We start from the raw sequence: 26,653 nt of genomic DNA, 5'->3' as shown, positions 1-26,653 counted from the left end.
ATCTAGGGACACTCCCCTCTCTCCTCCTCATCTAGGGACACGTCCCCCTCTCGCCTCCTCATCTAGGAACACATCCCTCTCTCTCCGCCTTATCTAGGAACACATCCCTCTCTCCTCCTTATCTAGGAACACATGCCTCTCTCCTCCTTATCTAGGAACACATCCCTCTCTCCTCCTTATCTAGGAACACATGCCTCTCTCCTCCTTATCTAGGAACACATCCCTCTCTCCTCCTTATCTAGGAACACATGCCTCTCGCCTCCTCATCTAGGAACACATGCCTCTCTCCTCCTTATCTAGGAACACATGCCTCTCTCCTCCTTATCTAGGAACACATGCCTCTCTCCTCCTTATCTAGGAACACATGCCTCTCGCCTCCTCATCTAGGAACACATGCCTCTCGCCTCCTCATCTAGGAACACATGCCTCTCTCCTCCTTATCTAGGAACACATCCCTCTCTCCTCCTTATCTAGGAACACGTCCCTCTCTCCTCCTTATCTAGGGACACGTCCCTCTCTCCGCTTTATCTAGGGACACGTCCCTCTCTCTCCGCCTTATCTAGGCACACATCCCTCTCTCCTCCTTATCTAGGGACACGTCCCTCTCTCTTCCTTATCTAGGGACACGTCCCTCTCTCACTCTTCCTCCAAAAGGGATTTCTGGGGCAAACCTCACCCTCTTTCTACACCTACAGATGTGTCAGTGATGCAATGAGACACCTTCCAATCATTCATCCACATATCGACTATTGAGGGGCCCAACCTCTGACCCATCCACCATGCCACTTAACTTCAGCGCGCAGAGACATCAAGAACACATACTTGTATACAACAACAAAGCCGTACCAACCCCAGAGAAAACACCCAGGTTGCAATATTTATTTATTGTACCAATATGAAACATCTATAACTTATTGCCCCATTAAATAGGAAAAGGAAGCCAGTCCAGCCCTTTAAACATGGGCTTGGCGTTTGTCGCCACCTTGTGGCCTTTGGTAACACAACAGCTGCGTGGCACTTGCAGTACAATTGCAGCGTTTGGAACGTGGACTGAGCGAGTCACCAGTGGGTTCTGAGTCCTTATACTTCAGGTATCATGTGCTTATTGATCTTTCTTGCTGTACCATGCTTATTTTCTGTAAGGTCACTTGCAGGGTTCTCTGAGCCGCGAGTCTGGGCTGTGTATCCTCGTGAATGCACAATACGGGTGGGTATACTGGAACTACAGACAGTCCTCGGTTATCCAACGGAATCCGCTCTGGAAGTAGCGTTGGATAGTGAAACCGTTGTAAAGTGAGTCCCATGTTAATCAGTGGCGGTGAGCGTCGGATAACGCATTCAGGCGTTGAAAAACGACCCATAGGGAGGCATTGTAACGCTTTGGGCATGCCATTCGCTGTAAAGTGAAACGTTGGATAGCGAGGACTACCTGCACGTGACATGCCCTTAGTGTCCTGCGCTTCTCCCATGTGCCACGTGGTGGGGTGGCACAGACTCTACAAAAAAATAAGATCCTTTTACGTGGGACGGTCCTAAAATCAGCAGACAGGATCATTCTGCATCTTTACAATCCAGAGCAAAGCGAAATGTACGTCTTCATCCATGTAGCCCTGGAGGAGGACAGCAGAGAGGGGCTCAGACACTTACAACGGGGACACACAACCCAGCAACAATGGCAGTCACATGGGCCTGAGATCAATTCCTGCCTACAACACTTATCAGAAAATCATTTTGCATCCCTGTGCCTCTGCTTACTTTGTATGTCCTGATACATCAACATTGATTGTCAACCTACACTTAGATATTAGGCTCTTCGGGGCACCTCTTATTGATTGGGGCACCTCTTATTGATTTATGTCTGAAGCGCTTATTCCCATCATGTGTTATAATGTGATGTCACGTATTGTAAAGCGCTATATAAGTAAAGATATACAGTACATACATATGTAAATAATGACATCACATTTACACAAAAATCGATTTTTCTTGTAAGGACTATATGGTTCTGATGCATTTATGTATGTATGTATATTTTTGTATAGCGCCATCCATGTACGTATAATGTCATATGTTATGTAATACTGTTCCCAGATTTTAAAGCTGCAGTTCAAGCAATATCCTACGTGTTTTATTTTTTTTAAATAAATCAGTTCTGTACTATGAAAAAATACTTGTAGCATTTTATTGAAAAAAACAAACAAATATATATATATTTTTTTTAATACATTTTTAATGTGTTCTAATGTAACGGGCATTTTTGTTTCAATAGCAACCATTTACAAAGTCACATCCCCTTCCCCTTCTGAAACAGGCTCTGGCACACCCCTTTTTCCCTCCCTCTAGCAGTGGACCAATTGTATCTAGTGCCTGCCTGGTCACATGATCTTCCCCACAGAACTTTGCATCCTGGGTACTCTTCTGCAGCCCTAACAGTGATTTAAAGAACCCCCCTTCAGCGATCGATTACAGGAGAACGGATCGATCGGCAACTTAACCGCACACTTGTCAGTGTGCAGATTGTATTTATGCACCTATTGAATGGAATTTTCTTCTTCTTTTTTTAAACAGCAGCTTGAACTGCAACTTTAAAGGGCACTTAAATATAAATAGTTAATGGCATTGCTCATTTTTCCTTTTCTGCAGTTTGGGGGGGCGGGGGGGAGGAGGGAGGTATTGTTTTAACCCTTGCATTGCCGGCAAGTCCTGCAATGCACAGCTAAAAACATTTCCTGTCACCGAAAAGAATGTGCGTGAGCAGCGATTACCTGGGCTGCATTGAGCAGGTGAGTCCTGTAAACAGAAATCAGGTCTTGATGCCGCCTGTTTGCATCCTGCAAAGAGAGGGACAGTGGGATGTCACATTCGCAATGCACATAACGAACCTACAGAACGGTTTCACAGCAAAGTGCTAGCGCAGGGGTGGGCAACTCCAGCCCTCAAGGGCCACCAACAGGTCAAGTCTTAAGGATATCACTGCTTCAGCACAGGTGGCTCAATCAACTGAGCCAGGTTGAGCCACCTGTGCTAAAGCTGGGACTGATTGAGCCAGCTGTGCTGAAGCAGGGATATACTGAAAACCTGACTTCTTAGCAGCCCTTGAGGACTGGAATTGGCCACTCCTGTACTGGACCCTTTTGCTGAGACCAGCAACATATGCTGGCAAAGGGGATACAAGTGAATACAGAACCTAGCCCCTTTGACGTTTGCATGCGCTTGCAAACTTTAGCCACCCGAGAGGCTTTTCCAAGCTGTCCCTCACTCCCACTGCCACCTCTTATTCTTTGATGTTTTCATAGAGCCAACAAAATAACGAACAGTCCAAACTATGAGGGACATAAAACACTGGAGCTGGGTATTTATTCAACTGAATGGCCGAGATCGAAAGTTACCAGAGTCCGAAGCAGCAGATCGGGCCATGTTTGGCCGAAATTCCCCATGGTCTTCGCCGTAAACAGCCAGATCGGACACTATAGAATAAGACCCAGTGTCTCAAACGAACAGAAAACTGGATGCACAAATTCCTGATGGGCTGAACTTTCACCTCTGTGCCGATTATTTACCCCTAGCCGGCTGGGAAACTCCCGGTTTGATAAGGAGCAAAAGAGTGATGAATTCCACCCCGAGGCGTTGATCCACCCCACACTCCATGGGTCTTACCTCAAGCTGGAGCTCTAGACTGGCATATCTTCTCTGCTGCTCATCAAACGCCTTTGTGAGCAGCTCCAATTCCTTCACTGATTCTTCCACCTAAGAAGAAGCACAGAAAGATAAGGAAGATTAAGCTCATTTTCCTCCTTATATTTTATTTCCATTATATATATCCTTTGTGAACCGTCTTACATTTACTGAAGGACTGTGACAATACACCACCCATCATCTTCAGCCCAAGACCCATTTATGTCACAATGAAACATGCTCCCCTTCTGTGCCCCATGTGCACCCCTAAGTGTTTCCTACCCTGGGGGGCTGGATCCTTATTCTATTGCACAGGATTGTATGGGGACCCAAACCGTCATCTTCCTTTGCGCTTCAAGTACAGAAGGATGATCTCAAAAGCAAAATAAAGGCTTTTTATTGGGGGCCAAATCCAGTCCTCAAGGGCCACTAACAGGTCATGTTTAAGGATAACCCTGCTTCAGCACAGATGGCTCAATCAGTGGCTCAGTCAACAACTGAGCCACCTTTGCTGAATCAGGGATATCCTTAACATCTGACGTGGTGGTGATCCTTGAGAACTGGAGTTGGCCACCCCTACCCTAAGGTATTTGAAGGCAATGGTTGTACCATCTCACATACTGTAGCTCACCAACGTACCTTTTGCTCTCTCTCTTGGGATACTCTGCAGAGATCATCACACTTCTCATTCAGGTTCTTATTTTCTTCCTGGGACTTTTGGGACGTTATCCTCAGTTCTTCTGCCTCTCTCTCCAGCTCTGACATTTTGCCTTCTACACGCACCACCTTTTCCCCCTCGGATGTTATCATTTCTTTCCAGGACGCTGCTTCTTTGCAGGCCTCCGTATGCTTCTCTGACAGCTTTAGGACTTCTTCTCTCAAATCCTGAAGCTGCGTCTCCAAAAAGCTCCGGACTCTCTCATAGTCCTGTGAGCCGTTCACTTCCCTGGACCTTACCACCTGTCCGGCTTCAATTTCCTGCTCTAGTTGCAGTTTTAGTACAATCACCTCCTCACATTTCCCTTCTAGCGCTACCTTGTAGGCCTCTTTCTCCTCCTCTAGAGCAGTCACCACTCTTTGAAGACCAGCAATCTGATGCTGGTGTTCATCTCTGGAAACAGAATTTGCTGCTTGATTTGTGAGTTGTTCTCTTATCTCCAAAATGCCCCTCGTTGCTTGAGACAGCTTCTGCTTAAGCTCTTCTGCTTCTCTGACCTGCGTGTCTAATTGGTTGGTCATTGCCTGAAGTATATTGTTGTGATCGGTAACAGGTACATTCTGAGCCTGGTTATCCAGCAGTCTCTTGTTCTCCTTTCGCAATACAACAAGCTGCTGCAAAGCCTCGTTATATTTCCTTACTATTGTTCCTACATTCCAATACAACTCTTCCAAGACATCCGAGCTGAACATCTCGCCTTCTTTATTGCTTTCCTCTTGAACAATCTCAGGGGGAAAGCTGTCTTGCAGCATGAGTATTTCGTTCTTCTGGGACTCCAGTCTTGCACCCATCTTCTTGGATTTCTCTTGTTCGGCCGACACCTCGTCCGACAGAAGTAAGGTTTGCTGCTTCAGCTCCTCGCATTGAATTTCAATTTCTTGCCTCAAGACAAACTCTGCTTGTAGACTTTCCTGAATGGCAAGGAGTCCTTCTTCCAAGTTCTGCTTTTCTTGCGTGACATGGTCCATTTGGATGAGCAGATTTTCATGACTCTGTTGGAGAGCAGAAAACTGGTTTTCCATTTCCATAACTTTTAGTCTAAAGGAGTTCATTGTTTCTATGCAATCAATGGTTAGCGCTTTATCTTGCGGTGTGTCGGTGGCATTCAAAGCTTGAGATGGGCCTGGTACACTGCCCACAAGCTCGGTTCTAATGTTTTCATGAGGACTAATGGCACCCTGTAGGCAAGGCACATTTGATTCTACCATTGCATAGTTCTGGTGATAGAGTTCCTTGTTGTGTCTTCCCTGCACCTCATACGTGTCCATTGTTCCATTCACCATAACCCCCAACTCGGCTCTCCCCTCCGACGTTTCACTCTGAGATGATGGAGCTATGACCTGATTTTGCAGGGATTTCTCTATGGTCATAATACAGTGTTCAATGGCTGCAATTGTCTTCTTCTTACTGTCTGCACTTTTTTCCAAGTTATCCATTGGTACATAACTGGAGTGGCTCTTTGAAGCTTCTCTTCCAGCCTGCAGTTCCTCTGTTTTCATCTGTACATTACATTCACTCTTCATTTCCTTCAGCATCTCCTTCAGTGCTTTGATGCTACTTGGTAGCATAGGTGGGTCATTGTTAAGTTTCTCTGTGTTATCCACGTTCTCCTCCCCTTCCTGGAGACTTTGCAATAGTGCCAGGAGCTCCTCATTTTCCCTTGTGACCTCAGAGATCTGATCCTGCAGATCCTCTACTACGCTACTTTGTACCCGCTTCCTCTTCTCAAACTGAAGAAGAGCGTCTCTCATGTTCTCCAAGTGACCTTCCAACTCGGCCACTCTCCTCAGTGCACCTACTTCCTTCTCTTTTGCAACAGCCAGCTCACCTTGAAGACATCTCACCTCCTCTTGCATCCCCTCTGTCTCAATAATCCTGTCACTAAGCGTCTTCATCTTTGCCTCCTGTAGAGGTCTTTCTTCCTGTTGTCGCTCTTTCATGGCTTTCACTTGCACTGCAACCTGGTGTAGAAGACCACATACCTCTGTGGTATGGAAACCATCTCCCTTGGCTTCATGGTCCTCGGTTTGTTCAGTAAGGAGGTCCTTCAAGTCCTCCACCAGTTCTCGGACTCTGCTCTTCTCGAGCCTGCTCTCTTCCACAATGCTTTCCAATTCGTGGGTCTTCCTCATCAAGTCTCCTTGCAGCCATAAGCCCTTTTTCTGCTCTTCCTCGTACCTCCTTTTCCACACGTTCAGAAGCTCCAGTTCTTTGCTTTTGATGACAGGGCTATTGACCAGTGGAGGCTCCTGAAAGCACAGCAGTATAGTTACAACATTGCCACACTCACTGCTGGATATGCCTACAACTGTGTATCTGTAATGTGAATAGTAATACATTCCCGGTCTCCGAGACACCAACAGTAAAGATGTTTCACCATAACTGTCACTCTCCTAGGCAGTACCTTTTAAAAGGTGTACATAGTGGACACCCTTCTTTTTCAACCACATAAGCATGCACCTTTAAAGCATCAATACCACATTCCTCCACCTCCCCCCACCCCCATTTTTTGTTGTTGTCGTAAAGCGTGTGACAATGTATAATTCTACATTCTTACCTAAGTGGGCAATCGTTTAATGCTCCTGTTATAAATCTATCAAAATCCCGATTGTGTGCCTAACGAAATGGCTGCCTTCTAACTCTGTGCGGAACTCAAGTGAAATGCTGCAGCTGATATGTAACATTATACTGCTAAGTGTAGCACATTGTTGTTACAGCTTTCAGAGTAATATACAGTCTGCTGTTTGGAACACAGCAACAGATCTGTTTGTGATACTTTGTTGCCAAAAGGCTGAGCTCAAAAAAGGTGTGCCGGTTTCAGAAGAGTAAGTGGATATGACTTTCCAAGTGAACCAAAGGATGATCAGTACATTAAAAAAAAATTAAAAATGGCAGGATTAAAAAAAAAAAAACAACAAAAAAACCCCATATACTGTATTTTTTTCACGTTATGCTGCTTTAAGTTAATGACATTTCTGCTGAGTTTATATGACCATGTGCAGTTTCTGTATTTGTTTTCCTTCCATATTTTCTTAAATTTGTTTCACATTAAGACGAACCAGACGCGCCCGATATTGAGAGGATGTACTACTATAGGTTTATTAAAAGGAAATGCGGTTTTCTTTAAGGCATTGTCGCGATTCAGAGAAAGTATCCTAAGCGGGGGGTAGAATTAAAGACAAAAGACACGACACTTTCACTTTCCAATGAAAGAATGACAAGATACAAGAATTACAAGTTATCATTTAGACGGAATTGAACGGTAAATGAAATATTGCTATACCTTGGGGACAGACTGCTTTTCATGATTCAATTCATGTTCTGGGAGAGAAAACAAAGAATCATTAGTGTGTAAAAGTGACAGACAGTGGTCAGCATTCAGGTCACAGGTGCAAGGTGCAGGTATCAGAGATTGGAAGACACACCTAGGTTCGAGTAGCAGCCATCCGCGGAATATGTAGCCTGGCTTTTATGGTTAGAGCATATTGTTATATCTGCCTGTACCCGATTCACATGTACAAAACTCGCTGATCAAAGTTCTTATATTTGAAAGTAATCAGTTAGCGAGATTTTGTGTGGAAGCACAGACCTGGAATATCTTTTCTTATCCATGAATGATCTCCATTGTGAAATCTTGTAGATAGATAGATAGATAGATAGATAGATAGATAGATAGATAGATAGATAGATAGATAGATAGATAATCTATGTATCTATCTATCTATCTATCTATCTATCTATCATCTGGAAACCTTGAGAGTAACCAGCCCCCGCGGTAGTAATTTAGGTGAAGGCTGCACCTGGAAATCGATACTTTCTGGGAAGTTTACCCAACATTGATACCACCTTAACAAGCAGCAGTACTGTTACATGTGATTAGTACGTGTAAAAGTTACGAACCGACGCCAGCATCGTGACTCAATGCGGAATTAAAACATCCAACACCCAATCAATTACAGCCATCAATCATTCCTTGTTTCATCATAAAAAGTTTTTTTTTCTTTTCTTTTTTTGTTTGACATTTTCTGGTCAAAAAGGGTAAAAACCCACCTCCGCCGCCCCCCCCCAGGTCCCCCGAATGAGGCGGGTCCTACACTATTCCTTTTACATGTCAGCAATATTGTTTGGAGATGGGTTCCTCGTTCCATCTCACGGATTTCCAGCCCACAGTGCTCATTACCAGTAACCAAATTGATTGACTAAATCCCGGCTGCCCATCCCACTATTATCCCGATAACACTTGGTACAGTGGGATAATACCAACGTTATTTCCAGGCCATTATATACACATGTAGTGAAAGACTCGGCCACTGCCAGCACGTCACGCAGGTGCCAGAGCCCGCTTTGACGGGCATCGAGCTCTCTACATGCGACTGCGTCGTCATTTTTGTTCTGGTTTTGTTTCTGCGTCCCTCTATTTTATTGACTTGTCCATAGGACCCCATTAAAGATGTTTTTAATCTAATTCATTATCTCATAGGCAGTCTAACTACATCCGGGACCAATACCCACTCGTGGTCACTCACATAACCGCGACCAGGTTCATACACAGTATAGTATCTTCCCTTGGCCTTCCATGGAGTTCCCCTACCCAGTAGCGAGTGCATGCCATTGGGGGCTTTAATTATGGCCTGCTCTCCGTCTCGGGAGCGACCCTCTGGCTCTGATGACCCTTTTCCTCCTCTCACGGAGCCGGCACGCTCAGACTCCCTACTTGCATTCGCTTTGCAGTGCGGCGGACTCACCATTTTTCCTTCTGTCCAGTGCCGCTTGGATCAGTTTCATGAGAGGGTCATCCCCGGACTGGCTGGAGTAATACAAAGCGTCGCAGCTTCTGCTGTCCCTGGGTGTCGGGTCAGCTCCCTTTGTTAGGAGGGTCTCCGCTGCCTGGATGTGGCTTTTCTCACACGCCAGGATTAATGCGGTCCTGGTAAACGCAGAACAAAAACGGTCACAGCCCACTAGTGTAATATGAAGTCTTTGGTTTATTGCGTGTGCTTCAAACTGGTGAACAACATCGAGTTTCTCCTGACTTATTATCACACGCAGTAAATGAGAAGGGTGCGCCGACGCAAAGAGGGTGCAGAAACCTGCGGGAAGTTATTACAGAAATACTGCATCGTATAGACCTGTGGTGGCCAACCCCAGTCCTCCAGGGCCAACCAACAGGTCGGGTTTCAAGGATATCCCTGCTTCAGCACAGGTGGCTCAATCAGTGGCTCAGTCTTTGACTGAGCCACTGTTTCAGCCCCCTGTGCTGATGCAGGGATATCCTTGAAACCTGACCTGTTTGGGTGGCCCGTGAGGACTGGAGTTGGCCACTCCTGTTATAGACACTTCCCACAAGCAAGGCAAAATCGAAGCAAAGAGCTTGATCGATAAACCCCACCAGGAAATGAGGATGGAGGCTGCTGGATACAGAGCAAGGATGATTGAATCGGGAGCAGGTGTGGTGTAGGAGCATAATTATTTATCTTTAGGTAACACTGAAACGTTGATTCTTTTTAACCCAATAAATGAACTTTTATTGTAGAGCGACCTCAGGAGGGACTATGATTTTGTGTTACATCGGATATATGGATCCCTCCTGGTGTGTGGATTTGGCTGGGCATGCACCCTGTGGAAGAGTATACTACAGTATCGTCAGAGCTCCCATCCAAGGACATACTTATTTATCAATCAGAAATTAGATTGTAAGCTCTTCGGGGGCAGGGACTCGTGTCTATAATCCGGGGTACACGGATTATGAGCTGGGTGTAAGTAAAAAGAGGTGTTATGATAAGGAAGCCCCCTCACTTCTTCTCCCGGTCAGGCAGGTTGACCTGTGCCCCACGATCCAGAAGCAGGGAGCAGACTGTGGGGTGGTTCCGCTGGGAAGCGATCATCAGGGGGGTCCGTCTGTCCTGAGAACAGTGAGGGGAAAGAGTTAAGCTACATCTGCATCGCCCCAAAGGCGGACGCCTGGAAGGGTTCCCCAAGACCTGCTTCCCTCTGCAAAGAACCAGTGTGCTAAGGGTTAACATCTGCGTTTGCTTACTGCTGTGTTCCGTCAGCACCACCCACTAGAATGTTAATGACCCAGGAGGACAAAGGACTCAAGGCCCAGCTAAATTCATTCAGAACCCATTCAGCCTACTTCTGTGTCGCCACCAAAGGCTGACAGCCAAAGGGCAGTCAAAGGGTGTCAGCCGTTTGCTGCTTGGTTACTGGGTTGGGTAAAGTCTTCTAACACAGCACATTGCAGCCTGTCCTACCTCTTCTAACACAGCACATTGCAGGCCTGTCCTACCTCTCCTAACACAGCACATTGCAGGCCTATCCCAACTCTCCTAACAGCACATTGCAGGCCTATCCTACCTTTCCTAACACATTGCAGACCTATTCTGACACAATTGTACCTTGTCTGTAACTGTTATATACACCCATAATCTATATTATCTCTAACGGTCCATGAAATGTCTGTAAATTGAATGTGTAACCTCTGTTCATTTAATGCAACCATGTATTATCATAACTCTGTGCCCAGGACATACGTGAAAACGAGAGGTAACATCAATGTATTACTTCCTGGTAACACATTGTATAAATAAATAACAGCACACTGAAACAAAAAAGGCTTGCTTCACTACTACAGCGTTATCAGCAGGACTGTGGGCACTGGATGTATTATTTACTGTACCAGAGAGGCCTGCGAAACACACACACCTGACGCTGTTGTGGAAGAATAAGACTCTGGGCCTGCAACACCAGTGGAGATAGTACAGCCAGCCTTGAAAGGGTTAACTTACGTCATCTGCCGCATCAATGCAGGTGTCTTCTGCGTCACACAGGAGCAGCATGCTGGCCACGCAGCCGGAGGCGGCTGAGGTGCGCGGGGCATCGGGAAGAAAGAGCACGGTCAGATCGGCCACATGCAAAGGGGCAGAAATAGTCATTCACAAACAAATGAAATATCAATGTTATATTATAACCAGGGTCGCCACCACTCAGGGTTTGACCACGTATCTCCGGGCTCCTGGTATCACCTAGTAAACCCCCCGTGTGGTGGCGTCTCCCGGCATCTCCCCCTGCAAGTAACTCCTGTTAATATGGCCACGCGGCGTCAAATGGCGCCGCGTTGCCATGTTAACAGGAATGCTACGTGATGTCACAGCATCACGTGACGCCCGTGGCCATGACAGCGTGACGTTGCTTGGCGCCCCGTTGTCATGGCAACGCGGCACCGTGTGATGCCGCGCGGTCATATTGTAGGGTTGCAGAGGGAGATGCCGCGAGGATGTTGGAACGATGCCAGGAGACGCCACCGCCGCCGAAGTTAAGCGCAACATTTTTAAGCATCGTCTCCGGACTGGCCTTCAGCAGCAGGTGGCGCCCCGGATTATAATATATATTTTTGGATAGAGCACCAACAGGATATCCAACGTTGGAAGATAAAAAAACCAGCACACCAGTTGATAGGTGACCAATCCACTTAGATTGCAAGCTCTCCGGTGCAGGGATTTCCTGTCCTATTGTCTGACTGTGCTGCGCTTATTGTATTATAATTCCCTGTGCTGTAGTGTCTGAAAAGCACAGAGTGTACTGTGGGCGCTATATAAAGATATACACACTAGGATTTTATTATGGGAGGAGAGAAATCACATTAATTATACCTAGGACCGGGTAAGTGTCAAAAGGGAGCGCTCACTAAACGCTGAACGCTTCCAGTCCATTAAGTGAATGGCTGCTAGCATGGTACGGATGACTAACCTTGTTAAGTGAATAAGGGCTTATAGGTATACCTGCCAGACTGCTCAATTTAGCTTTGCAATTACACGGGCACAGTCATTGTGACAATGCGTCAGTGAGCGATATTGGAAGCGATCACGGTGTGTGCGGAGAGAGAGAGAGGATATGGGAGGAGTTGCTCGACAAAGATTGTAATTATAGGATTTTGTATATCCATCAAATCCTCCGAGCCAGCAATACATGGCAGGTCTCTCTGGTAATAAACGGGTCTCTTGTGACTGTCCTGATCCCCCCCTGCTGAGCCCCCCCGTAGGGCAGATCCCTCCCACTCACCTGCACAGTGCAGGGGGGTCCGGCTGTGAAAGTCTATGGAATCCTCGTGGGCTCCACGCTGGAATGACAAATACCAGGGACGTTTCCCATAATGCACTGGACTATTGTGGATAGCGGTTAAATTACCATCCTTACAGCAGCACTCGTGCCATCCCGCGTGCAAATCCAGACGTTACTGCTTTTACAAACGCAATATTCACATTTTTACTCACAATCGGGATGGCGTCCCGCAGTCTCCATGCGCTACTACAAGGAATACACTGTATGTCTCCAGCTATGCACAGGTCATATCAGATATAAAAATGTGGCCTTAATAACCGTTTCACTATAACATACCATGCGAGTTGTAAATTGTGACTCTGTTGGACTCTAGCAGAGAGTACATTTTAATGCACATAAGCTCTTTTCTACGAGTTTAGAACAGGGAAGAAACACGAAGCACCAAGTCCAGCTGTAGAATAGCAATAACACCAACAGGGATACGTACCAAAAATAAGCTATTTATTAGGATCCAGGCAAAGTAACAAACACACCTACGCGTTTCGGACCTCTACAGTCCTTTATCAAGGTGAATACAACCATAAGTTATGGAGCGACATTTATACTCACTTAACAAGCATGTAGCCCAATCGCGGAGCATATCCGCATACGTCACGCGGGTCGCGTAGATGACCTCTGACCCGTGACGTATGGTCGCGTGGTTACGCTGCATAATGCGTGCCCTGGTAGTCGCGTCATGCGCGAAGGAGGTGGGAGAATCACTATAAGCGCATAACCACATGCACCCGATGCTAGTGCCTCCCACTCCTTGAAAGAATAGCGCATGACGTCACTCCGTCACAGACATGTGACCAACAAGGTCAAAATGCTAAGCGTAGCTAGGCAACAGAGGCCAGGCGTATAGTGATTCTCCCACCTCCTTCGCGCATGACGCGACTACCAGGGCACGCATTATGCAGCGTAACCACGCGACCATACGTCACGGGTCAGAGGTCATCTACGCGACCCGCGTGACGTATGCGGATATGCTCCGCGATTGGGCTACATGCTTGTTAAGTGAGTATAAATGTCGCTCCATAACTTATGGTTGTATTCACCTTGATAAAGGACTGTAGAGGTCCGAAACGCGTAGGTGTGTTTGTTACTTTGCCTGGATCCTAATAAATAGCTTATTTTTGGTACGTATCCCTGTTGGTGTTATTGCTATTCTACAGCTGGACTTGGTGCTTCGTGTTTCTTCCCTGTTCTACATTCTGACTACCGCATACGGATGCACATTCAACCCTGGACACTGGAACCCAACTGGACTTACTGCTTATGGTGGATGAAGATTCCCAAGTGAGTTCGTTCCATTTTGCCCTTATTACAATACAGTTTGTCATAGGATGTTTCATCTACCGGTCACCTGCAGGTGTCATTGACATTTCCTTACTACCTGGTCTGTGGGATTGTCATTACCGGGCTACATTCCTAGAGACACTATATATATATATATTCATTCAATGGTTGTTTTCCTGTTATCCATTCAATTGGCTTAAGTATTGTCTTGAGAGCACCACACACATTTTTTTGATAGTCTTTTCTACGAGTTGCATGGTAGTTGTGCAAATTGTGGCTCGCGACGATTGAAATTCAAAGTCACTGATATACTCACTGGAGCTTAAAATGTGTACCTTGAGCTGCACCTGCTTCCCACGAAAGATAATGAGGGACTGATAAAGCCTTCTTGTGGCAAACCTGATTTTCTGTATTGTTACGTTATCCCCTGGCAGCTGGAGAGGCCTTCCTAAGGAAGACAATCTGGCAGCCGCCTAACATCATCCCCACCCCAACCATATTGGTACCAGCTGTGCGGCTGGACCATACTCCATCCTGATGTATACCCCATCCCACGGTGAGCAGCCACCTTCCCTTTTGTTTCCACATTGCCCCTTAGTCCCGGTAGAGTGTAAGCTCCCAGGGCCCTCATTCCTCTCTGTCTCGGTTTGCGCTTGTCTGTCCGTACTTGTATGTCATTCAGTTGATGTAATTGATGTCACTCTGTACCCTTCCTGTTCCGCGCTGTGGCATATGTTGGCGCTTGACAAATAACCGAGAATAGTGCATTGTTGAGCAATATGTTTTAGGGACCTACAGCAACCCGGGAGTCCATGTTTCAGCATCATGTATGTACCCGGGGCGGACGGGTAAGGGACTTACCTGCAGAAGAAGCTTGACGCAGTCTGGGTGGCAGTTACTGGCAGCCAAATGTAACGCAGTACAGCCTAGAGCAAAGGCAGCTATTACTACGGTTCAACAAGCAATTAGAGGTCACAAAGGTTTTGAAATACAATCACAGATGCCTGTCCCACCTGGGTTTACCAGAAGATCAGAAAGTGTACTTAATGCCTTCAAAATAACTTGAGTTTCTAAAATGCCTCCCTCTCCCTCTGCCTCCTTCACTCCCTCTCTCTCTCTGCCTCCTTCTCTCCTTCTCTCTCTCTGCCTCCCTCTCTTCCTTCTCTCTCTGCCTCCTTCTCTCCCTCTCTCTCTGCCTCCTTCTCTCCCTCTCTCTCTGCCTCCTTCTCTCCCTCTCTCTCTGCCCCCTTCTCTCCCTCTCTCTGCCTCCTTCTCTCCCTCTCTCTCTGCCTCCTTCTCTCCCTCTCTCTCTGCCTCCTTCTCTCCCTCTCTCTCTGCCTCCTTCTCTCCCTCTCTCTCTGCCTCTCTCTGCCTCCCTCTCCTTCTCTCTCTGCCTCTCTCTGCCTCCCTCTCCTTCTCTCTCTCTGCCTCCCTCTCCTCCTTCACCCTCTCTGCCTCCCTCTCCTCCTTCTCTCTCTCTGCTTCCCTCTCCTTCTCTCTCTGCCTCCCTCTCCTTCTCTCTCTGCCTCCCTCTCCTTCTCTCTCTGCCTCCCTCTCATTCTCTCTCTGCCTCCCTCTCCTTCTCTCTCTGCCTCCCTCTCCTTCTCTCTCTGCCTCCCTCTCCTTCTCTCTCTGCCTCCCTCTCCTTCTCTCTCTGCCTCCCTCTCCTTCTCTCTCTGCCTCCCTCTCCTTCCCTCTCTGCCTCCCTCTCCTCCTTCTCTCTCTGCCTCCCTCTTCTCCTTCTCTCTCTGCCTCCCTCTCCTCCTTCTCTCTCTGCCTCCCTCTCCTCCTTCTCTCTCTCTGCCTCCCTCTCCTCCTTCTCTCTCTCTGCCTCCCTCTCCTCCTTCTCTCTCTCTGCCTCCTTCTCTCCTTCTCTCCTTCTCTCTCTGCCTCCCTCTCCTTCTCTCTCTGCCTCCCTCTCCTTCTCTCTCTGCCTCCCTCTCCTTCTCTCTCTGCCTCCCTCTCCTTCCCTCTCTGCCTCTCTCTCTGCCTCCCTCTCTGCCTCTCTCTCTGCCTCCCTCTCCTCCTTCTCTCTCTGCCTCCCTCTCCTCCTTCTCTCTCTGCCTCCCTCTCCTCCTTTTCTCTCTGCCTCCCTCTCCTCCTTCTCTCTCTGCCTCCCTCTCTCTCTGCCTCCCTCTCCTTCTCTCTATTCTTTCTGACAGATTCAGCAATTGCAAATATATAAAGTCTTGTTCACATTTTTATAACAAAGTGGGCATCCTGCACCCTGAGCACAGGGGTGGGGGGACAACTCACCATCATCAGTCTTGGCATTGATTTCCACTCGGTGGGATATGATGATGCTTAAACAGTCTGTGAAGCCTCTGGATGCTGCAAGGTGGAACCTTAAATATAGGGAGCATATGTCTGTGTGAGGCGTGGACACAGGGAGGTGTGCGAGCGTATTGATCAGAGGTTATTATAGCAACCAGATCATGTGAAAATAACCCTGGCAAAAGGTATGCCGTCTACAGCAGAAGGAACTCTGTTTATCTATATCAGGGGGTGGCCAACTCCAGTCCTCAAGGGCTACCAAGAGGGCAGGAGTTCAGGATATCCCTACTTCAGCACAGGTGGCTCAATCTCGAAGGAGCCACTGATTGAGCCACCTGTGCTGAAGCAGGGACATCCGTAAACCCTGATCTGTTGGTGGCCCTTGAGGACTGGGGTTGGTCAGTCAACGACTGACCAACTGATTGAGCCACCTGTGCTGAAGCAGGGATATCCTGAACACGTGCCCTGTTGTTGCAGCCCCTAATCTAAATTAAGTACATTTTTCTGTAACCCGCGGTGCTTCTATTAAGAATACGCAATGTCTTCCAATGCATCACATGCCCCTCTGGTGGAGAAGTGCTTATTAAAAGTAGAACTTTGCTGCACGTTCCAGGCAGATATTAAAGCACCCAAAAGATTTGTTTCCACATTTGCAGGTGATGCATCTTGCACCCTATATAACGACTACGCCTGAAGACAGGACGATTTCAGGTCGGAATAATAAAGAGGCTATATTGTCTATATACATATATCTTCAGCATGTCATTTTGTATTAAGTTAGAAATTATATTGGAAACTTACAAGCTGCCTCTGCAAAGACAAGAAGATAAATCAGTCTTAAGACAGGCAGGTGTATAAATGTCTTATGTGACTTAAGAATCGATCTTGTTTTATTCATTTCCATTTTGTATCAAACTTGGTATGTTTAATGTCTGCTGAGTTGAATAGTATATGGCATTGAGTTTGGAATCAAAGATTAGTTAAATAGTTAGTTAGTAGTAAAAAAACAATACAATAGAGATGGGTCTTAAAAGATTAGTAACATTAACAAGATTAGTTCATTCTATGGTTACTTAGTGACCGAACCAGGAGGGTTATGTAAATCAAAGTAAATATAGCTGAATGGAGAAGCAGTGTTTTAATGTTGATGATTGACTAAGAACATATTGGCTGAGAGTGAGAAATCAGGTGATTATTAAAATGTATAAAAAGTGTACAGCGTTTGGATTTATAGAACTCAGAGACATGTAACGCCCAGCGAAGGATTCTCCGCTCTATAAGTAAATTCTATATCCCTGAAGGATGTAAGTGACTGAAATGATGCAGTAACAGTTGTTTTCTATTGTCTGAGTAAATTGAGCAAAGAACCGGACCGTGGACTATTTGATATACACTATATATATATATATATATATATATGTATATATATATATATACAGTATATGTGTATGTGTATGTGTATGTGTAATGAGCTAAATGTTCAACGCTGAGCTCTGCCCAGCTCCTAAAGCCCTAGAAAACCCCACATACGCAGATTGTCCCTTGGGGCTGGTCTTGGTGGGTCTGATGAACTTCTTGGAGAGAAGAGAAGAGAGCTTCTGCGACTCTCCTTTCTCCACCGCTTCAAAGAGCTTCTGGTCATGTCTGTTCCACTTCTCCACCTGAGGAAAGGAAGGAACAACATTGGTATATCAGCCTCGTATCCCGCAACCTGGCACCATGGGTAATCAAGCTAAAATAGCAATATAGCAGCAAGAACAGTTCTTTCAAATTCCCACATAGTGATACCATTTTTACAGAAGTTACTGGTCCAAAGACCTCACAGTCTAGAACAGTGGTTTTCAACTTTTTATGGTTAAAGAGTCCTATAATTATATTGTGAAATTCTGCACAATTCTGCGCGGACATTACCAATATCAGCAGCATTGCCTGTGAACACATGCGCAGACGCGACAGCCAGTGGTCAAACCATGCCCAGAGTCGGCCCATAACACCAGCACATGTGCATTGTCAACAGTACGTCAGGCATAGCCAGCGCCTGCACACAGGCGCTCACTGATGCCAGCGCATACACAGAGAAGGATGAAATCTTTAGCGCATGCGCATACACGAGAAACCCCCCCAGCGCATGCGCAATAGCACCTAAGCTTGTGCACAGGCACTCACTACTATCAACACATGCGCGCAGGCATCCACTGTCGCCAGCTCTTCCACAAAACTGTCTCCCACAATCACACATGCAACAACTCCTTCAATAAAGTTGGTACATGTTCCACAACACAAAGGCACCCGTAGAAAATGTAGCAACGCCACCTCTTGCAATTATGACCATTCACGTTCCAATAAAACACCCCCACTACACATTCACCGCCCATTATAAGCAGCACAAGATCGGGGAGTATTACTACAACTGAATAATAACTCCTTACATTCTGTCCCACACAGCACAACAACCTGTATGTCAACTCGACACTGAATACCTTTCATTACTGTTCACAAACGCCACCCCTATGTTCACGCAGCTTTGGGGTCTCCCATAATCCTAGGGATGGAATTATATGCATTATAAATTATACAACATTTTACACTCGCCCACAGCCTGCAGTTTTCACACCAAACCTGGCACTAACAATATGTTGCTAAACACACTTTCCACCAGTACCACTACTTTTATATAGATACGTGGAACACAAACAGGGGGTGCGGTGCCGAGCACGTGCGTGGTTAGTGAAACTTCTTTGCGTTTTGTCGCTGAATTAGTATTTAGATTTTGATGGTTTTGATTGAATGAAACACTTTTGAAAGTTACAAAACGCAAAGCAGTTTCACTTATAACGTGCGTGATCGGCACACACCCCATTTTAATTTTTTGTACTTGGTACAACTTTCAAATGACCTGAAACTTTCAGGGAACCCTTTAGAGATGCCCGGGGAAGCCGAGGAGACCCCCTATTGAGAAACCCTGGTCTAGAATAATACCCTTTAAATATCAAATCTTCCTTCTGCATACTTACTTGAACATACAGTAGGTGCGGAGCAACAAGTTTTTCATCAATAATAACATCTCTAGTAACGTACAGTAGTTGTTGAGGTAAAGAAAGCGTAACATTTAATTTGATGCAGTGACGGGCGGTTCCTGATCGAGGTGGTAAACGCGGATACAATTAAATGGAAATTCCACCTCCCCCACATTTGTAGCAGTGAAGCGGACACAAAGCAGAAGGTGCGACTGCTGTGCGAAGTACGCCCACACAAGTAACCGGCGGGTGTAAAGGACGCGCAGGCCCACCTTCCCAGCTGCTGTGCGAAGTACGCCCACACAAGTAACCGGCGGGTGTAAAGGACGCGCAGGCCCACCTTCCCAGCTGCTGTGCCTGTCCTGCTCTTAAGTAGATAAGACAGGTTGTAGGGAGCGCAGAGCCAACCATAGACATCTGTCATGCACAGACCCACATTACGTGGCCTCAGGCCCAAACTGACAAGCGACTAATCCTGCAAGGTGCAAAGTAGCACTCTGCCACCTGACCAATGACAGGTCAATTAGGGTCACTTGCAGGCCACGCTTCCTAGGGACACGTTCTCGGTAAATTGGGCAGCACCGGTAATTATTCTCCAGCCGTGGACACGGAAATGTCTCTCGAATTCTTACGAGAGCTGATGTATGTTGGGTGATAGTGTATGTGTGTGTGGGGGGGGGGGGGGGCTGATGTATGTTGGGTGATAGCTTAGTGTGTGGGGGACTGATGTATGTTGGGTGATAGCTTAGTGAATGGGGGGACTGATGTATGTTGGGTGATAGCTTAGTGTGTGGGGGGACTGATGTATGTTGGGTGATAGCTTAGTGTGTGGGGGACTGATGTATGTTGGGTGATAGCTTAGTGTGTGGGGGACTGATGTATGTTGGGTGATAGCTTAGTGTGTGGGGGACTGATGTATGTTGGGTGATAGCTTAGTGTGTGGGGGACTGATGTATGTTGGGTGATAGCTTAGTGTATGGGGGACTGATGTATGTTGGGTGATAGCTTAGTGTGTGGGGGACTGATGTATGTTGGGTGATAGCTTAGTGTATGGGGGACTGATGTATGTTGGGTGATAGCTTAGTGTATGGGGGGGGGGGACTGATGTATGTTGGGTGATAGCTTAGTGTGTGGGGGGACTGATGTATGTTGGGTGATAGCTTAGTGTGTGGGGGGACTGATGTATGTTGGGTGATAGCTTAGTGTGTGGGGGGACTGATGTATGTTGGGTGATAGCTTAGTGAATGGGGGGACTGATGTATGTTGGGTGATAGCTTAGTGTGTGGGGGGACTGATGTATGTTGGGTGATAGCTTAGTGAATGGGGGGACTGATGTATGTTGGGTGATAGCTTAGTGAATGGGGGGACTGATGTATGTTGGGTGATAGCTTAGTGTGTGGGGGGACTGATGTATGTTGGGTGATAGCTTAGTGTGTGGGGGGGCTGATGTATGTTGGGTGATAGCTTAGTGTGTGGGGGACTGATGTATGTTGGGTGATAGCTTAGTGTGTGGGGGGACTGATGTATGTTGGGTGATAGCTAAGTGTATGTGGGGGGCTGATGTATGTTGGGTGATAGTTTAGTGTGTGGGGGGGCTGATGTATGTTGGGTGATAGCTTAGTGTGTGTGGGGGACTGATGTATGTTGTGTGATAGCTTAATGTGTGTGGGGGGACTGATGTATGTTAGGTGATAGCTTAGTGTGTGGGGGACTGATGTATGTTGGGTGATAGCTTAGTGTGTGGAGTACTGATGTATGTTGGGTGATAGCTTAGTGTGTGGGGGGACTGATGTATGTTGGGTGATAGCTTAGTGTGTGGGGGACTGATGTATGTTGGGTGATAGCTTAGTGTGTGGAGGACTGATGTATGTTGGGTGATAGCTTAGTGTGTGGGGGGACTGATGTATGTTGGGTGATAGCTTAGTGTGTGGGGGGACTGATGTATGTTGTGTGATAGCTTAGTGTGGAGTCTCCCCCAGATTCCCCATACACACTACGGGCTACAGAGTGTTTCTAAAGAGCCGGGAAGCCTGCTGCCCCCAACTGAGATACCGGACATACTCCCAGCACAGTGGAGACACGACATACTACCAGCACAGTGGAGACACGACATACTACCAGCACAGCAGATACACAACATACTACCAGCACAGCAGATACACAACATACTACCAGCACAGCGGAGACACAACATACTACCAGCACAGCGGAGACACAACATACTACCAGCACAGCGGATACACAACATACCACCAGCACAGCGGAGACACAACATACTACCAGCACAGCGGAGACACGACATACTACCAGCACAGCGGAGACACGACATACTACCAGCACAGCGGAGACACAACATACTACCAGCACAGCGGAGACACAACATACTACCAGCACAGCGGAGACACAACATACTACCAGCACAGCGGAGACACGACATACTACCAGCACAGCGGAGACACGACATACCACCATCCCAGCGGAGACACGACATATTACCAGCACAGCGGAGACACGACATACCACCAGCACAGCGGAGACACGACATACCACCAGCACAGCGGAGACACGACATACTACCAGCACAGCGGAGACACCACATACTACCAGCACAGCGGAGACATGACATACTACCAGCACAGCGGAGACACGACATACTACCAGCACAGCGGAGATACGACATACTACCAGCACAGCGGAGACATGACATACTACCAGCACAGCGGAGACACGACATACTACCAGCACAGCGGAGACACGACATACTACCAGCACAGCGAAGACACGACATACTACCAGCACAGCGAAGACACGACATACTACCAGCACAGCGGAGACACGACATACTACCAGCACAGCGAAGACACGACATACTACCAGCACAGCGGAGACATGACATACTACCAGCACAGCGGAGACACGACATACTACCAGCACAGTGGAGACATGACATACTACCAGCACAGCGAAGACACGACATACTACCAGCACAGCGGAGACACGACATACTACCAGCACAGCGAAGACACGACATACTACCAGCACAGCGGAGACATGACATACTACCAGCACAGCGGAGACACGACATACTACCAGCACAGCGGAGACACGACATACTACCAGCACAGCGAAGACACGACATACTACCAGCACAGCGGAGACACGACATACTACCAGCCCAGCGGAGACACGACATACTACCAGCACAGCGGAGACACAACATACTACCAGCACAGCGGAGACACGACATACTACCAGCACAGCGGAGACACGACATACTACCAGCACAGCGAAGACACGACATACTACCAGCACAGCGGAGACACGACATACTACCAGCCCAGCGGAGACACGACATACTACCAGCACAGCGGAGACACAACATACCACCAGCACAGCGGAGACACAACATACTACCAGCACAGCGGAGACACGACATACTACCAGCACAGCGGAGACATGACATACTACCAGCACAGCGGAGACACGACATACTCCCAGCACAGCGGAGACACGACATACTACCAGCACAGCGAAGACACGACATACTACCAGCACAGCGGAGACACGACATACTACCAGCCCAGCGGAGACACGACATACTACCAGCACAGCGGAGACACAACATACCACCAGCACAGCGGAGACACAACATACTACCAGCACAGCGGAGACACGACATACTACCAGCACAGCGGAGACACGACATACTCCCAGCACAGCGGAGACACGACATACTACCAGCACAGCGGAGACACGACATACTACCAGCACAGCGGAGATACGACATACTACCAGCACAGCGGAGACACGATATACTACCAGCACAGCAGATACACAACATACTACCAGCACAGCGGAGACACAACATACTACCAGCACAGCGGAGACACGACATACCACCAGCACAGCGGAGACACGACATACCACCAGCACAGCGGAGACACAACATACTACCAGCACAGCTGATACTGGACCCGGTCCCCTCTGGTGACGCTTATCTACATTCTCTCAACTGAATGTGTTATTTAACCACTATATGATATGTGCATGCCCTACAGACTCCACTCTTTATCTGTAATAAATCTACGGTTTTATGCTATGGAGCTGGCGCTTCTCATATATATACACACACACACACACATACGCACACACATACGCACACACTGTATATCATACATATATATATACACACACACACTGTATATCATACATATATATTATTGTAAAAATGCTGATAATGACAGGTGGAAAAAGAAGGGATCCAGCGCTCCACGGATTTCTGAATAAAGAAAATTTATTGTGCCACACAACGTTTCGACCTACAGGTCTTTATCAAGTGACTAGGCACTTGATAAAGACCTGTAGGTCGAAACGTTGTGTGGCACAATAAATTTTCTTTATTCAGAAATCCGTGGAGCGCTGGATCCCTTCTTTTTCCTAAGTGTACTTTGGATTTCATGGCAGGTACTTCCTTGAACCAGCAGCACCGGTAAATTGTATGCATTATTATTTTATTGGTGGAATGCAGCCTTTACTCTCTTTACAGTGATAATGACAGGTGGTCACACCAAATTGATTTCTTTTAATGCAGGAAAGGTGCAATCACACTTAGGGGCTTAGGCCGTGCCTATAGTGCCGTCGTTGGCGACGGTGACACGGCGGGTGACGTCACCCGTAGCCACCGGCGAAAGTTATGTTTCGCCGGGCAGCGGCGGTGCGGGATTCCGGCAATTTGATTAGTTCAAGGGCCGTCACGTGACGCGACGGCCCTTGAAAAATCAAATTTTGCCGGCTTCAGATTTTCGCGACAGCGGCGTCGCTCCGTCGCCATCGTGTGCACTATAAGCGCACACGGCGGCGGCAATGTATTTGTTTTCGGGCGACGTCGCATCGCCGGCACTATAAGCGTGGCCTTAGGCTGTGCTTATATTGCCGGCGACAGCGATGCGACGTCGCGTCAACACAAATGCATTGCCGCCATCGCGTGCCCTTATAGTAAACGCGATGCAACGTTGCAATGGAGCAATGGCTTGATCGCGATCGCTGGAAGTCATCTCAATTTGATTTTTCCAGCGACCGCAGTCTGCAGTCGCATTGCCGTCACTATAAGCGTAGCCTAAGGCCCGGGCCATAGAGGTGTGGGGAGAGCGGAGGCGCGCTAACGCTGAGGCTCGCCTGCTTAAGTCAGCGCGATTCCACGGACTTGCAGGCGAGCCAGCGTGCGTGAAGGGAGCCGGGGGGAGGTGGTTGGAGGTGGGGCAGTGATGTCGCTGGGCCAATCGCCCGCGACGCACTGACGTCAATGTCACAGCGCCGACGTCACGGCGCTGTGATGTTGACACTGCTTAAGGCTGATTGGATGTTTTCAGCCGACAGCGCGCTGAAAAACAGCTTGGCGCTCGGCTGAAAACTCCAAAGCCTCCACATGTATGTATTCTGTACCTGCTTGTACCCTGAAACGTCACCCTATTTCTGTACCTGCTTGTACCCTGAAACGTCACCCTATTTTTGTACCTGCTTGTACTCTGAAACGTCACCCTATTTCTGTACCTGCTGCTTATGGATTACAACAGAGGAAGCTTTGTACAGTTCTGATTCCTGCGAGCTTCCTTCACCACAATGACTACTTCCATGGACTTAGATGAAGTCCCTCACTTACTTCCTTTGTCTGGTCTTCCCTTCCCCCCTTTATCCTATTCCCCGGCTACACCGGGATTTCTTCTGCAACATGCCCACCACTGAGAAAGGGTTATTTAACTCGGTTATAATAAATGTCATTTTGGAGTCATTGCCCCATTTGACTGCATCAAGGTTTGGGGGTTCCCCTTACTCCCCACAAAATCACTACTTCCCTCTAACAAACGTTAATGGCAAATAAGCCTTAAAAGGCTGAGCGCTCCCACTGCATTGAAACTGCTAATTATGTCACTATGAGGGATTGCCACATTTAAAAAGCTCCAACGGTTCCTGGATACCATTTGTTGAAAGGTTTCTGATATATGTGTGCTGTAATAACAAAGAAATCCCTTTTAAATACAGATACATTATTAATGAAAAAAGAAGTGAACGTTTGGGTAGCTGAATAAAAAATGTATTGCATTATCCCACGGGGGCCACTGTTAGACAATGGCTTTTTGGGATTGGTAATGCAGGTTTCTGTATAGTGTGTGTAACATGTAATCCAGGTAATGGTCTTATTGCAATAATTAGCCTTCATAATCCCATAGTGTTGGGGCATTGTTGGTACGTTGTCTGCTTAATGCTAATTCTGACATCACTGTAGGGTGTTGTTGAAGAACAAAATAGGGGTGATGCATCTGGACACTTTGGTGATGATCTCAGAGCCAAAACATGAACAGCCCCATGATGTAAGATAGCAACATGATGTATGGGCTTGACACCTGTCAAGCTGCAGAGAGTGGGACAGACGTGAGTGGCACTGGTTGCAGAGTCTGGCAGGAAAGCTACAGAAATCCTAGTTTGAGGTCTAGGGTAGGATGGTCACCTACAGGAGAGCATCAGGGAGGGACAGGGTCTAGATCTAACAGAGTGACCCCTTAACCCCAGATTATTCAGGACATTCTCAAGCAATCCTAGTTCTATATCTATATCAGAGTGACCCCCTGATTCTCACTTATGTATGTTTTTATTTATATGTCACCATCCATGTGCATAGCGCGTTACAGCAGTAATAATACACGTGCCAGCATATTATAACACATAATGGGAATAAGCACGTCATACATAAAAAGTAACTAGGAAAAGGGAATCTCTGTCATTATGAGGCTGAGACTCAGATAGTCCTCTTGTTACATATGTTCATACATTTTCTTGAACTAGAAATTGCAATGGTGCTATGAGCAGGATGGAGAGGTGTGCGCCCTGACATCCCTCAAACCTTCTGTGTGCTCTCCTTCCGCTGCGCGAAAAATAGGAAGTCAAACTTACAGCGGTAATCCTGACTGCTTGTTTTTTGTTATTCAATTTTTGTTACAGCATTCTAACCAGGGGTCCTGAACGGCACTATTTTCAGCTCTGGAGACCCCATTGTTTCCGACATACTTACAGTTTTAGGTGCCAGTCTCTCTTCTCCAACAAAATGGCTGCCATACCGTAGGCCACTTGGACGACTGTGGCCGCCATGTTTAAATACCCAGGCAGTGCATTGGCACCTAAACCTGGAAGCATGTCGGGAACTACGGGATCCCTGGAGCGCTTTATAGGGCGGCTCTGCAATGGAGGACCTCCCCAGTACAATAACTATAATAAAATGAATTTCAATTTCGGGCGGGTTTTGTTGCTTTAACACCATCCCTTGTGTACGTCAAGGACTTGCTCCACATAACCAATTCCCAACTCACTCACTGGCACGGACGGGGCAACGTTGTTGCAAAGAACGGAAATTCACCTGTTGCAGGCCTACGTTTTGGGAACGCCCCCAGGGCAGTGGCCACCTGTCCAGGTCTCTGCTTTCCTGGACTCATCATCCCCGTGCAAGCAATCTCAGAGGCTTAGTCAGGAGACTTGATAATACGTAACATGTGTTCACAGCCAGTTCAGCGTGTATTTC

The 26,653-nt window shown here is 47.2% G+C and overlaps 1 protein-coding gene across 2 annotated transcripts in view; it reads right to left on the bottom strand.

The window, feature by feature from the left end:
• Nucleotides 1-865: 865 nt before the first annotated feature.
• The window catches only part of ANKRD35 (ankyrin repeat domain 35), a 57,892-nt gene continuing 32,104 nt past the window's right edge, over nucleotides 866-26,653 (bottom strand). For both annotated transcript variants that reach the window (XM_075607856.1, XM_075607857.1), the window contains exons 2-13: nucleotides 17,597-17,727; nucleotides 16,049-16,137; nucleotides 14,654-14,718; nucleotides 12,455-12,512; nucleotides 11,182-11,255; nucleotides 10,190-10,296; nucleotides 9,139-9,320; nucleotides 7,677-7,714; nucleotides 4,315-6,642; nucleotides 3,658-3,747; nucleotides 2,766-2,831; nucleotides 866-1,610 (exon numbers count right to left, since the gene is read on the bottom strand). In XM_075607856.1, coding sequence (XP_075463971.1) covers nucleotides 1,539-1,610; nucleotides 2,766-2,831; nucleotides 3,658-3,747; nucleotides 4,315-6,642; nucleotides 7,677-7,714; nucleotides 9,139-9,320; nucleotides 10,190-10,296; nucleotides 11,182-11,255; nucleotides 12,455-12,512; nucleotides 14,654-14,718; nucleotides 16,049-16,137; nucleotides 17,597-17,727 — 3,300 coding nt within the window. In that variant the 3' untranslated portion in view covers nucleotides 866-1,538. The remainder of the gene's footprint in view (nucleotides 1,611-2,765; nucleotides 2,832-3,657; nucleotides 3,748-4,314; nucleotides 6,643-7,676; nucleotides 7,715-9,138; nucleotides 9,321-10,189; nucleotides 10,297-11,181; nucleotides 11,256-12,454; nucleotides 12,513-14,653; nucleotides 14,719-16,048; nucleotides 16,138-17,596; nucleotides 17,728-26,653) is intronic.

This window comes from Ascaphus truei, chromosome 7 (genome assembly GCF_040206685.1).
Source record: "Ascaphus truei isolate aAscTru1 chromosome 7, aAscTru1.hap1, whole genome shotgun sequence".
Taxonomy (NCBI): Eukaryota; Metazoa; Chordata; class Amphibia; order Anura; family Ascaphidae; genus Ascaphus; species Ascaphus truei.
Note: the sequence above shows the minus strand (reverse complement) of the source record. Positions and strands in the feature narration are given on the sequence as shown.